Raw genomic sequence first — 13,928 nt, forward strand, 5'->3', positions numbered from 1 at the left:
AAGAAAATATATCATAAACTTTTAAAATTAAAAATTATATATATATCATTATATTTTAAATTTTATTTTTCACTTTTACTTTTAATAAATTAATTACTTTATCTTTTAAGAAAGACAATTATGCATAACTACACTCAAATATGTAACTTCTTAAATATTATTGTAACAATAATGTAATCGAATTAATATGCAATCATTTATTGATATGCATTTGCTTAATTTTTTCTTGTGGTATTATTTTTTTCACATATTTAATAGTGGTGTTATTTTTTTTATTCTTCCGGTTCTAAAACTTCATTTTAACTGGTCTAAATCGACCCGTGTTGCACACTTGACTTTGGTAGGTGAATCTACAGCATAAATTTTCTACATATACAATTACTCAAACTCGAATTAATACCAACCAAAATTAAATTGATCTATTTTATCAAATATCATATATTTAATAAAAATAACACTTAACGGTCTTCCAAGTGCGATAATAAATTTAAATTCAATTATTAATTCATCTTCCTCCCACTAAAAATTTAAAAAAAAAACCCCTTTCTTTTGTTTAAAAACTAAATAAATAACCCCTCACTTCTTTTACACGTCCCATGTTCCCAACTAGTTCCTTCCATTTCACAAACATAAATATATCAGCTTTCTTTATTTTTCCGTTCACTTCATTTTCCTTCTTCCCTTTCAAACTCATCCAAACTTTCATCTCCACTCTTTTCCATCAACGATGTCGGTGAAAGAATGCCGCGGTCATGGAGAACACCGCCGGAAAATCTTCCGACGAATCATCGCCGGCATCCTAATCTTCCTCCTGTTAGTCCTCATAACAATTCTGCTCATTTGGGCAATCCTTCGTCCCAGCAAGCCCAGGTTCATCCTCCAAGACACGACCGTTTACGCATTCAACGCCTCCACCCCCAACCTCCTCACCTCCAATTTTCAGGTCACTCTATCTTCTCGAAACCCCAACGACAGAATCGGCATTTACTACGACCGCCTCGACGTTTACGCCACTTACAATAACCAGCAAATCACACTTCGAACATCCCTCCCAACCACGTACCAAGGTCACAATGAGATGAACGTCTGGTCCCCCTTCATCAACGGCAACTCGGTGCCCATTTCCCCGGAATTCTCCGCCAGTTTGGCATCCCAACAAGCTGCGGGGTCGATTTTCTTGATGATCAAGATTGATGGACGGGTGAGATGGAAAGTTGGAGCTTTCGTCTCCGGCAGATATCATCTCTACGTTAGGTGTCCGGCTTATATCACCTTCGGGAGCAGAAGCACCGGCGTTATGGTCGGAGAAAACGCTATTAAGTACCAGTTCGTGACTAGATGCAGTGTTAGCGTGTGAAGATGAGGATGGCTTTGGAAGAAGATGGTGAAGAAAGAAACGCCGTTAAGTATATCGGTTTCGGTTAATATTTTATTTTTCTTCTTTTATACATATAGAGCTGGAGTAAATTGTACATTTTGCTATATAATAAATGAGAAATAATAAGATATGGGACAAAAAATAGCAAAATTTGCAATTAAATATGTAAACAAGTTGTAGAGATTTTTAATTTCTGAAAAAGATTGTGCGATCAATAAAAATATTTTTAAGTGAATAGTAGATTAGCAATTAATGAGTTTTCTTTTCTTGTTGTTTACACTTCATTTCATTTCTTTTTCGTTCTTTTTAAAGAAATTAATTTTCTTAAAAAATTAAATATTTTCCTTTTATTATTAAGATTATTTAGTGAATTTAAATATTTTCAACTTTAATTATGATGATTGATTAATGTTTATTTAATTATATTTTATAAACTTCACACTAATGAGTTCTTACAAATACACTTTTGTAATTAACATGGGGGTAAATAAGATTGAATTATGATGATTGATTAATTTTTATTTAATTATATTTTATAAACTTCACGCTAATGAATTCTTTCAAATAAACTTTTTTTAATTAACATGGATAAATAAGATAGTATTTGTTAGTTGATAAATTATCGACTATTTTTCACTGAACGTTTACACTCTTTACAATCATAGTGTTCGAACCCGAAACTTTAAAGAATAACAATAATTCTTTTATCACTAAAATCACTTACTCTTTAAAAAATACGTCTCTAGAGCAAGAGCTTTGAATTATTGGGTATGAGGGGATGGGTTTGGTCTCTGTCATATGTAAATGTGGTGATGGTCCTTTCCACGTCTCTACCTAATAATAATAATGGCATGTTAGAAAGTGACTTTAGTAAATGTATACCCTCCATATCTCATCTTCCTTAACTAATAATTTAATCAAACAAAATTCATCCCACTCCACACATTATTTTTGCAAAGGTATAGTGTCAATATTTGTTGAGTACTCATTCCAGTGTTGATAATTCTTCTAGAATCACCTTAACACCCTTATTTTTATTTTGTTTGAGTTAATTTCTTTTTTTTTTGAATAGTTTAAGCATATACACTGTACAAATGTTGTTACTCGAACTCAAGATTTCTAAAAAGGTCGATATTTCCTTTTATTACTATATCACTTGATAAGTTTATATTTATGTTAATTTCTCAAAATGATAAAATTATATGTCCATATAAAAATATGAATTTTATTATTTTAGACTAAAATACTTTTTTAGAAAAAAATGTGCAACATTGTTTTAAATATTTTTTTATTCTACTCAAATTTTAAATTACTTTCTTCTGAATTATATTTAAATAAAAGTTTATTTTGAAGGAAACGTAGATTCTACTAAAAGTTTGATTTTTATGTAAATTAAAGGTTTAGGCTTTAATTTGAAATTAGGCAAAACAAATATTATCTCCAATGTTTTGGTTTAAATAATTCTTGGATCTATAAACCAAACATATGGAGTAATGGCAAAAGATATCATATTAGTTATGATTGACAATAAGTCTTAAATTTAATTTCAAACAATCTCTTTTATAAAAATTTCTTTTTGTTATTTTTCACAATTTTAAAATTATATAAATTATACTTTAATTTTTTATTTAAATTTTAACTTAACATTTAAGCCTTAATTTTTTTATTATTACTATTTGTATTTATCTTCTAATATGGGTGGTTGTTAAATTGTACTGAAACTATTTCTTTCCTTCACCAAAATTGATTGCTTTAGAAACTTAAAGATATGAGTTCGAGTTCTAATGAAAGAAAATAAAATTTATAAATCTTTTATCTTCTTTAAAGCTTTTATGAAACTTATAATAATCTTAAAACGTAAATTCTATTTAATCTTGTAACTATATTGAACAATATAACATATTGAATTAATCATAATAGTTATGAATAATAAATCGTAGGTGCTAACTGCTAAGCTTCTAATTTTATTATATTTTCCAAAAGATTTAACATTTCCTCCAAAAATAGTTACATTGAATAACACATCCAAATTAATAAATATCTCTTTCATTTTTTTTTCTTTGAACAATTCCTATCAATTTAAAATGAGGGTTATACTTTAAAGACATATAATGCAATTAATTTTAAAAAGAAATTGATATTCACTTTCTAACTTTTAAAAATTCAATAGTCAAAAAATTATTAATATAATCGAATGATTATTTAACATAATTTAGTGATCATTTAATAATTTTACCTAATAAAATAAATGTGTAGTGCGATGAAGAGTCATTTCCCACTCTATTTGTTGTGATAAAACTGCTTTAACTTGCCATTGTGTAAACCAAAAGGAGAGGATTCAGTGGAGGGAGGTGGTTTCTGTATTGCATGTTGTTGGGATGTCATTTCTGCGGCTATTTAGGCATGTGTGAGCGTAGATAATGGAGGATTTGAATTAAATGACTTTTATTAAGGAATATCCAAGTTCGGTCACACTTCACATGTTTAGGGATGGATTGAAAAGTGACGGATGGAATAGTTGTCTCTAAAGATTTAAAATTAATATATATTTTAAATATTTTTATATATTTTTAATTAATAATTTATTCTCGTTCCTTTAAAATTTTTTAAGTGTATCCTCTTTAATTAAAGATCTTGTGGAATCCTATCCTTGCAGAGTTGGCATCTCCTTGGATTTCGGCCATTCCACCCTTAACAACCGACCTCTAGCGTCCATTGAAAGCTAATTCTAGAATTATATTTCAATTTCAATTTAATATGATTATACATGTAAAATTTATATTTTTTTATTCAATTACACACATTAAAAATATAAAATGTGATTATAATTTACAAGAATAGTATATATAAAATAATAATAATTTATGTTCGATAATTATAATTTTTATATGTACAATATATAAATATAAAATATGAATCAAAATTAAAGTTTTATAAATACAAGTGTAATAAATTTAAATTTATATTACCATTATTTTCCTCCCCAAATTCAGATATGTAAATATATTTTGGATCCCATTATAAATAAATTTACAAGAAGTGGACAAAAAGAGGCTCTTCTACGATTCCCTGAGCAGCCCAATACTATAGATTGGGGTTTTGTAGAGTTCGACCAACTCCACTGGAATCTGCAAATCAACTTTGTTGTTGTGGATCATAGAAAAATATCATGCACGCCATAATATGGGTAACCAACACTATTAGTCACCCAACTAGTGAATGTATGTGGCTTGCTTTTTAGGTCTCATTTGATTCACGAAATATAACATTATTATTGATAATGAAATTATTTCATTGTATTATTTAACATATTATTGAGAATGTTATATTATCTTATTTGGTTTGTAACATTAATAGAAAACATAAAATATAACATAAAAAAACCTTTTATTATATGCATCATATTATTTTACAATAAATATTAAAAAATTAGAATCATAATAAAAAATTATAATAAAATAAAATAAATTTATACCAAAATAATAATATTTTTTACTTTATAATATCCAAAACTATATAATATCTAATCTAAATCAACGACTGAATGAAAAAGTAAATTATAAAATTAAAGATTATCATACGATTTAAAGGACTAAAGGAGATGATAGTTTTGAAACAATTAATTTGCTTAGGTGTAATTTTGTCGAACTCGATGGGAATTGATAAACACCTAAGGTGGGAATGAGATTTCCAAGAATCCAAATCAAAATAGATACTATAAGTAATATTTCATTACCCTTGAAGGGAATGTAAATATAGATATATGATTCCGGTAAAGATTATTCCTCTAATAATAATCTTTTCCTTAGTCCAAAAGCCCCTTAAAGTTTTGATGCATATTGTGTGTAATTTGACGTGTAAATTCAGATGTATAAAATACTTATGGATACCTCGAGACTTAAGATAACCATGTGCAGAAATTAGACATAGAATTTTTAAAACTTGCATTATAGTGAATTTGGCAGTTTCGAAACTCAACCTCTAAAATTCAGTGGACAAATTTTGAAACTATCCCATAAATTTTCAAACTTTGTATTACATTGAATTTGTCGGTTTTAATTCAACTAAGTAAAAGTACCTAATTATTTAGATAAAATATTGACATAAATCATATCAAATTAAAATATTAAAATTTATATTATATTAAATCAAAGTATACAAACTTACATTAATTAATCACTAACAATGGTCTATGTCGCTAAATAAATAAAATACAATATTTTCTACTTTCCGATTTATAAAAAATGAAAATAAAACATTATTTGATATATATAAAACTTGAGAGTGTTGCCTTCCGCTGTGTATTTAAACAAGTTGAAAAGCAAAGACAATTAATTCAACCTTCTTCTCATTTCTCAACCTTCTTCAAGGACATAATTATTGTTAGGAAAAAAAACTGAGAAAAACAAAGAAAAGAGTGGGAAATGGAAGAGATAAAGAGTAGGTTTACAAGGATTTGTGTGTTTTGTGGGAGGAGTTCAGGGAAGAAAGCTAGCTGTGAATTAATTCAAACAATCAGATCCCAGTTTTCCATTTTAAAACTTTCTTCTCTTTTCCTATCTTTTTTCTTTTAGTATCATCTGTAATTTTTCAAGAGCTTTCTTTTGAGGAAGAATTCTACTTGGAAAATTAAAACAATTCTTTTTTCATACTTCTTTTTATACTTGTTTGTGGAACTATATTCCAGCATTTTCCATCCCAAATTTCGATTTTAATTTCTCAATAATTTCCTTCTTCAAACTTCATGGTTAAAAATATTAAACATGGTTTTTTTTAATGAATTTGTTTTCGATCAAAATCAAGCCCATGACTGACACAGGATAATACGAATTTTTAAATTTTTGAAGATGGTAAATTTATAAATTTTAATAGATGAAAATAAATTATCAATAAAAATTATAAATAAAAAATCTAAAATATATAATAATTTAAAATTCTTAAGAGTCGACTGCATAGCCGTCTTCTTAGGTCCATCCTGATCAAGCCTTCGACGTGCGCTTATGATTGTAGAAGGGAATTAGCTGTATAATGAGAGAAAGTTTAGGGTTTAAGTTTGGCATGTGCGAGAGAGAGAGATAGAGAAAGAAGCTTTGCTAGCTGTAACCCGCCTGTCAGTTGAGCAGCCTTCTTGCATGAACGTTTGTTTCATTTCGTTTGTTTTTAAGAACCCTTTGGAAGTAAAAAATAATTACAATAATATGAATAATAATAATAATATATAATCATCATAAATTATAATCTGTTGCTATTCACAAGGGAAACAAACGTGCTCCCCTTGATATCATGTCTTCCTTGAGCGTGTTCTTCCCTTTGGCACTTGTACAAGAAAACCTCCATGATTTTTATTTGTGGGATTCCTTGAAAGTACTTATATCACAATTGTTAATTCTGCCATACACAATGTTTATTTTCTTTGTAGCACGTGCATGTTAATGGGGTTTAGTTTCCAATGTATTTTTATATATAAAACATGGTGTTGTGTTTTTTATAAAGGTGGAGAGAAGGATTGATTTGGTCTATGGAGGTGGAAGCGTGGGATTGACGGATCTTATCTCTCAGGCAGTTCGTGATGGTGGGCGCCATGTTCTAGGGCCTGTTCTTGTTACTGTTTCTTCCTCTTGAACCATGCAAATTCTGAGATTTTCAACAAAGGCGGACATCATGGGATCAATGGCTGGTCCAAAGACAAAATAATTGATTTGTCCCCTCTGTTTGGTTTTTAAAAATTTCACGTGTCAAAGGTTCCTTCTTTGTGATACACACTCGTTTAGAAAGATTTTGATTTATGGTTTGGATATTGCAGTGTCATTCCACGGGCCTTGGTTCCTAGAGAGGTAAATTATTTATTTACGGTAACGTTGCTGAAAATGACATTGCTTATCAATAATGATGAAATTAATGGCTCACAGATTACTGGTTTGAGCGTTGGAGATGTAAGAGCTGTATCTGATATGCATCAATGGAAAGCCGAAATGGCTCGACAGGCCGATGCCTTCATTGCACTCTGTTAAGCTGTTATAATGAGTGACACGTGTGTGTGTGTTATTGGCTGAGTTAGTTGGGTTGTTAACAACTAAGCCAGACTGTTGAGTCTGTTATGCTGCAGTTATCAAGAATGTAAAACGTGCATTGCTGTATATAAGTGCATGAAGCTCAATAAAGAAAATCATCTTGCCTATTCTACAATTCTGTTTTCACCTTTTCTATTATGGTATCTTTCGTCGGAAATCTTGGGGTCTTCTGTTAAACCTCCGCTGCTGCATGCTCTTGCCTGTGAATGGAGTCGTCCAGAGGCTTCTCGCATAAGAAGATCAACGTCGTTCTCAACGAAACCAATTTTTTGCTATGGAAACAGCAAATTCTGTTGACAGTCCGTAGCCATCGTTTAGAACGATTGCTGACCGGTGCTTTGAGGCCGCCACCTGAGACAGTCATTGATAACAATGGTGAAACAAGCATTAATGAGGCCTTTGAGGATTTCGTGGCGCAAGATAGCGCTCTTGCGTCGTGGCTTCTCTCCACCATCAGCTCCCATCTTCTTCCTCAGTTTGTAGGGGCTGATTTGGCTGCTGCAGTGTGGTATACGGTTCAACAGCTCTTTGCCAATAGGTCTACAACGGCGGCGATGAGCCTGCATTGTAAACTGCAGTCACTCAAGAAAGGTAACGACAGCATGCGTACTTACCTTACCAAGGTTAAAGAGATTTGCGATGCGCTTGCATCGTGTGGCAGTGCAGTCCCTCATGTTGGTCATGTTGCCAGCATTCTGAAAGGTCTGCCCAAGGACTATCAACCATTTATGGCTGTCATTACCACGATGAAGGAGACTCTCTCGTTGGACAGTCTGTACACAGTTCTTTTAGATGCTGAAGCACATTTAGCTGGCTTTGATTAGCAATCAGATTTGCTCCCCATGAGTGCCAATTTAACTCAGCATCAGGAAGGTTATAATACTGTTAAAGGTGATCAACGTGAGATCAACGTTACTCGGCCGTCCTCAACGCACAGACCTGGGAGTAGAGGTCGGGGACGAGCCAAGATCCAATGTCAACTATGTGGGAAACTCGGTCACTTAGTTGACCGATGTTGGCATCGGTTCGATAAGGAATACATGTGTATAACCTCAGACCCAAGGTCTCAAAAAGGTTAGCCCGCTAATGTACACTATTCGGTGTCAGAAGCCACCAATATGAGCTGTGAATGTTGTAAAGGGTATTGTCAAGGGACTGGTCAAGTGCAGGCGAATGTGGTGTCCAAAGCTGCTGATCACTGGGTTGTCGACTTGGGTGCAACACATCATATTACGCCTGATGCTACAAATGTCTCAAACTCGGTTGAATTTAGAGGTCCAGGTAAGCTTACTGTGGGTAATAGACACTCACTTGATATACATAGCATTGGTAATACTTCTGTTGTTTCTTCTTCTTCTTCAAGAACCTTGTTGTTAAATGAATTGTTACACGTGCCTCAGATAACCAAGAATCTTCTTTCGGTCTCGAAGCTTACTAGGGACAATGTTGTTTTCCTTGAGTTTCATGCTAAAAGTTGTTATGTTCGTGATGAGACTACAAAAGAAATTCTCCTGCAAGGTGAAGAGAAGGAAGGGTTTTACATCTTTTCGGTTGGCTGTAAGCGTGTAGAGAGCCATAATCCTGCTGCTCATCTTGCGTCTGTCAGCATAACACAGTCAGAGCTATGGCATCGTCGATTAGGGCATCCAGCCAGCTATGCCATGAATAAAATAGCTAAAGAGACCGATGTAGATCTTGATTTGAATGTCAATAAAACGTGTGTGGCATATTTCATGGGGAAAAGCCATAAACTGCCATTTTCTTCTTCGAAGAGTCAGTATAATGTGCCATTTGATCTTGTATTTTCTGATTTGTGGGGACCTCCCCACATTGCTTCGAATGGTTTTAATTATTACATCTCGTTTGTTGATGCGTGCACACATTTCACGTGGGTTTATCTCCTTAAAAGCAAAGAACAAGCATGTACAGCTTTTCAGCTGTTTCATAAACTTATAGAAAATCAGTTTGGACTGAAAATCAAGGCAATTCAATCGGACTGGGGTGGTGAGTTTCGTCCACTCTCGGTGCTTGTAGCAAAGTCAGGGATCATTCATCGATTATCCTGCCCACACACATCCGAGCAGAATGGCGTTGTGGAATGCAAACATCGGCATATTGTAGAACTCGGGCTCATTCTCCTTGCTCAAGCGTCTCTGCCCCTTCGGTATTGGTCATATGCCATAGTAACTGTGGTTCACCTTATAAATAGACTGCCTACAGCTGTCCTTGGTGGGATATCACCATTTGAAAGGCTGTTTAAAAAAAACCAGAGTATGATTCGTTAAAAGTGTTCGGATGCCAATGTTTCCCACACCTGAGGCTATTTCAAAGTCACAAGTTAGACTTTCGATCACAGCAGTGCACTTACCTTGGCTTCAGTCCTCAGCACAAAGGATACCAGTGTCTCTCTAATAATGGTAGGGTGTATATATCACGTCATGTCATGTTTAACAAGATGATCTTTCCCTTTAAAGATAAAACAGTGCCTGGTTCAAAAGCAGTAACTTGTTCAAAAAATCATTGTTCAGGAATGCAATCATTGGACATTCCTATTGTTACTAATGTAAGAAATTGGTCATGCGGTACTACTCTAGATGAGGCAGTTGACTATGAACATGGAGCTACAGATCAACCACAACTGGGTGTTCCTGCTCAGCATGAAAATACGTTGCATGCGACTGAAGAAGTCATGCCAGTAACAACCATGGATACTACTATAAACGAGGATGCAAGTTCAACTATACCTTCTGAGTCGATTGATGCATCATCTATACCTTCTGACACGATTAGTGCAGGTTATCGTGCTGAAACAAGTGGAGGATTAGACACAGCAGTGTGTAGTCAGGTGCAGGATAATGCACCTCAACGAAACCTTCATCCCATGTTAACACGTAGCAAGTGTGGTGTATATAAACCTAAGTCCTTCACTAGTTATTTTGAGAATGAAGTTCCCTCTACGGTGCAGGAAGCGCTACAGTCTGCTAGTTGGCAAGAAGCAGTGCAAGCTGAGTATGATGCGCTTCAGAAGAACAATACGTGGGAGCTGGTTAAATTACCAACAGGGCGTGCTCCAGTCGGCTGCAAGTGTTTGTTTAAAATCAAACGCAACCCTGATGGGTCTGTGCAACGACATAAAGCGCGATTGGTTGCAAAAGGCTTCTCACAGGTGCCAGGACATGATTTTACTGACACCTTCAGCCCTGTGGTAAGGTTCTCCTCCTTTAATGTAGTGCTGACTTTAGCTGTGGCTAATGGTTGGGAGTTAAGGCATGTAGACATCAATAATGCTTTTCTCAATGGGGACTTGGAGGAAAATGTCTTCATGCAGCAACCACCAGGTTTCGAGCAACATGATGTGGATGGAACACCACTTGTTTGTAAGCTTAAAAAGGCCCTCTATGGCCTTAGGCAAGCCCCACGAAATTGGCACACCAAACTTCGAGATAGTCTGATTCAGATTGGTTTTGCAACCTCCCGATCTGATCCTTCATTGTTCATCAATAAAAGGGATGATGGAGAGTTATTCCTTTTGGTATACGTTGATGACATTGTCATCACTGGGCGGTCGTCGGGTGCAATACGAGAGGTGATTCAGATGCTCAGTAACAAGTTTTCATTAAAGGACCTTGGCTGCCTTAGCTTCTTCTCGGGGATCGAAGTGCATAGAGCACGTGGCTCAGTTATGTTGAGTCAGAGGAAGTTTGTGCTAGAGCTAATGGAAAAATTTGGTATGAAAGAAGCTGCTGCGTGTACAACGCCAATGGTAGTGTCCTCTAAGCTTTCGGGGGACGAGGGTAAATTATTGGAAAATCCTAGTGAATATAGGAGCATCGTTGGGTCACTGCTATGCGTGTGTCACACTCGACCAGACTTGGCTTACAGTGTTGGAAAGGTGGCGCAGTATATGCATGCTCCACGAGAAACGCATATGATGGCAGTTAAGAGAATATTGAGGTATTTGGCTGGAACTGTGGACTATGGACTGCTGTTTCAATCGACTGATACAGGGCTCACTATCTCAGCGTTTGCCGATGCGGATTGGGGAGCTAGTATTGACGATAGAAGGTCTATTTCAGGCTATGGAGTATTTGTTGGCCGATGCCTTGTTGCGTGGAGGTCTAAGAAGCAGAAATCAGTCTCCAGGTCGACAATGGAGGCTGAGTACAAATGTGTTGCTGACACTGCTGCTGAAGTAACTTGGGTGAATGCCTTGCTCATGGATCTGGGGTTGCAGCAATCACAAGAACCAGTAGTTTGGTGCGATAACACTGGTGCAGTGGCAATGAGTGCCAACTCAGTTTACCACGCTCAATCGAAACATATAGACTTGGACGTTCATTTTGTTAGGGAGAAGGTAGCTGCTAAGCATATTCAAATTAACTATGTTCCGGCTGCATATCAAGTTGCTGATGGCTTCACCAAGTCACTGACTAGAACTGCTTTTGAAGAATTTCGCAGCAGAATATGCGTTGCACCAGTTAACAAATTCAAACAAGAAAGCTTGAAAAAGTAGGGGGAATGTTAAGCTGTTATAATGAGTGACACGTGTGTGTTATTGGCTGAGTTAGTTGGGTTGTTAACAGCTAAGCCAGACTGTTGAGTCTGTTATGCTGCAGTTATCAAGAATGTAAAACGTGCATTGCTGTATATAAGTGCATGAAGCTCAATAAACAAAATCATCTTGCCTATTCTACAATTCAGTTTTCACCTTTTCTATTACACTCCCTGGTACGAGTTTCATTACGTCGATCACTCTCTTATGCAATGATCAAACAGTAGTTTGTTCTTACAAGTGTGAATATGTCGATGTTTTTGTTTAAATTTCAGGTGGCTATGGCACCCTTGAGGAACGGCTGGAAGTTATAACTTGGGCTCAGGTTGGAATCCATCATAAACCTGTAAGAAATTTGTTAATTCCAATCATTGTGTTTAATGGTATTCAGAATTATTAGGCTTATTTAAAAAGTAATTATGAATATTATTTTGGCAGGTTGGTCTGTTGAATCTAGATGGATATTACAATTCTTTGTTGTGTTTCATCGACAAGGCAGTTGATGAAGGCTTTATTTCAATGACTGCACGTCGCATTATCGTGTCTGCTCCAACTGCTAAACAGTCAGACAACTGGCTTTCCCTTTTTCCCATATATATATAGGGTATGGGAGGTAAGATAGTAGGCTACTCCAATACCAGGTTGAGAGCAGCTTCCGTAAGAGACCTCCAAATTATGAAATGCCCTCCGTAGGACTCGATCCCACGACCTCAAGGTTAAGAACCTATAATTAATAAGAAAAACGAAAGAAACAACATACTCACATATTTGATGATTGACTAATGCCCTTAAGCCCCTTTCATTGCTTACGCTTCGAGCAACAAAATATAATGACCACACAATAAAATAAACATTAAAATATCATGTAGAAAACTTTTTGGACAAAATTATAAACAGTGGAGAAAAATTTTCATAAATGTCGAAGATAGAAAAATACAAGATAAATTCTAATGAACAATTTAATATTTAACCATAATTATTATTATCTATTTACATGTATATTTACTTTATTACAAAAGAAACATACATAATAATAAATTTACTCAAACTATATTTTCTACTCTCAGTCAATACAAAATAAAATATATTTTTTACTTTCAATCATACTAAATTTCCTATATTCTCCAATCAATTAAAATAAGATCGAATTCAAACTCTAATAATTATATTTTCACATGTCATTGACTTAAAAACCACGATTGAAATTCACGCACGCTGATTTTCTTTTCTATCTAAACAGGAGTACATACCCGAGTAGGATGTAAATTCGGGTAATCATTCAAGTTTCAGTCGGATCCTGTTAGGTCGGGTAAAATCGGATACATGTCAAATCAGGTAAATTTGATGTTTTGACTTGGATCAGGTCGGGTCATTTTCAGGTTGATTTGACACCAGACACAGTTCGGGTTCAGGTCGGGTTACTTTCAGTACGGATAGATGTCAGTTCAGGTAAAAACAATTCAGATCAGGAGCAGTTAAAAAGCAGGTTAATTCAGGTTCGGATTGACTTCAGGCGGATCTTTTTCAGATCGGGTCACATCATTGGCAGATAAAATTCAGGTTGGATCTCTATCAGATACGGATTGAGTTCAAATCGGGTTAATTTTTATTTTTGGATTAATTATTTTCATCTTTCGCGAACGTTGAATTGCAATTTGTAATTGTATATGATTTAGAGTAAATTACTAAGAATATAAATAATCATGGTTCAATTTTATGAAAAAATATAAATTTAAGAATTAAATTGAACAAATATGAAATTACAAATTAAAATTTAATTAAATTAAACAACACACATTGATGAGAGATCAAATCGAAATAATTTTAAATTGTGAGGTTGAAATTAATATAAAAAGTACTAAATTATACCCATTTAAAAAGTTATGGGCCAATTAAAAATATAAATAAGTAATAAGTATGGGTCAAT

General features: G+C 34.3%; 2 protein-coding genes across 2 annotated transcripts; both read left to right on the plus strand.

Annotated features, from left to right (window-relative positions):
- The first annotated feature begins 610 nt into the window (after nucleotides 1-610).
- On the plus strand, nucleotides 611-1,548 carry LOC120200826 (NDR1/HIN1-like protein 1). Its single transcript, XM_039201574.1, has one exon. It carries the CDS (start codon nucleotides 728-730, stop codon nucleotides 1,355-1,357), a length of 630 nt encoding a protein of 209 aa, XP_039057505.1. The 5' UTR covers nucleotides 611-727; the 3' UTR covers nucleotides 1,358-1,548.
- A 4,254-nt stretch (nucleotides 1,549-5,802) lies between these two features.
- On the plus strand, nucleotides 5,803-7,435 carry LOC120200773 (cytokinin riboside 5'-monophosphate phosphoribohydrolase LOG7-like). Its single transcript, XM_039201523.1, has 4 exons — nucleotides 5,803-5,875; nucleotides 6,822-6,969; nucleotides 7,182-7,212; nucleotides 7,288-7,435. The coding sequence occupies exons 1-4, from the start codon at nucleotides 5,803-5,805 to the stop codon at nucleotides 7,387-7,389; spliced, it is 354 nt and encodes a 117-aa protein (XP_039057454.1). The 3' UTR covers nucleotides 7,390-7,435.
- The last annotated feature ends 6,493 nt before the right edge of the window (nucleotides 7,436-13,928 follow it).

Source organism: Hibiscus syriacus, unplaced genomic scaffold (genome assembly GCF_006381635.1).
Source record: "Hibiscus syriacus cultivar Baekdansim isolate YM2019G1 unplaced genomic scaffold, ASM638163v2 tig00006570_pilon, whole genome shotgun sequence".
In the NCBI taxonomy this organism is placed as follows: Eukaryota; Viridiplantae; Streptophyta; class Magnoliopsida; order Malvales; family Malvaceae; genus Hibiscus; species Hibiscus syriacus.

What these genes read in the sequence shown, in the direction of transcription:
- LOC120200826 (XM_039201574.1), top strand. Translation starts at nt 728, where the DNA reads ATGTCGGTGAAAGAATGCCGCGGTCATGGAGAACACCGCCGGAAAATC.
- LOC120200773 (XM_039201523.1), top strand. Translation starts at nt 5,803, where the DNA reads ATGGAAGAGATAAAGAGTAGGTTTACAAGGATTTGTGTGTTTTGTGGG. An exon ending in GGTGGGCGCCATGTTCTAGG is followed by an intron (nt 6,970 to 7,181) that starts GCCTGTTCTTGT and finishes TGGATATTGCAG; the next exon opens with TGTCATTCCACGGGCCTTGG. An exon ending in GGGCCTTGGTTCCTAGAGAG is followed by an intron (nt 7,213 to 7,287) that starts GTAAATTATTTA and finishes AATGGCTCACAG; the next exon opens with ATTACTGGTTTGAGCGTTGG.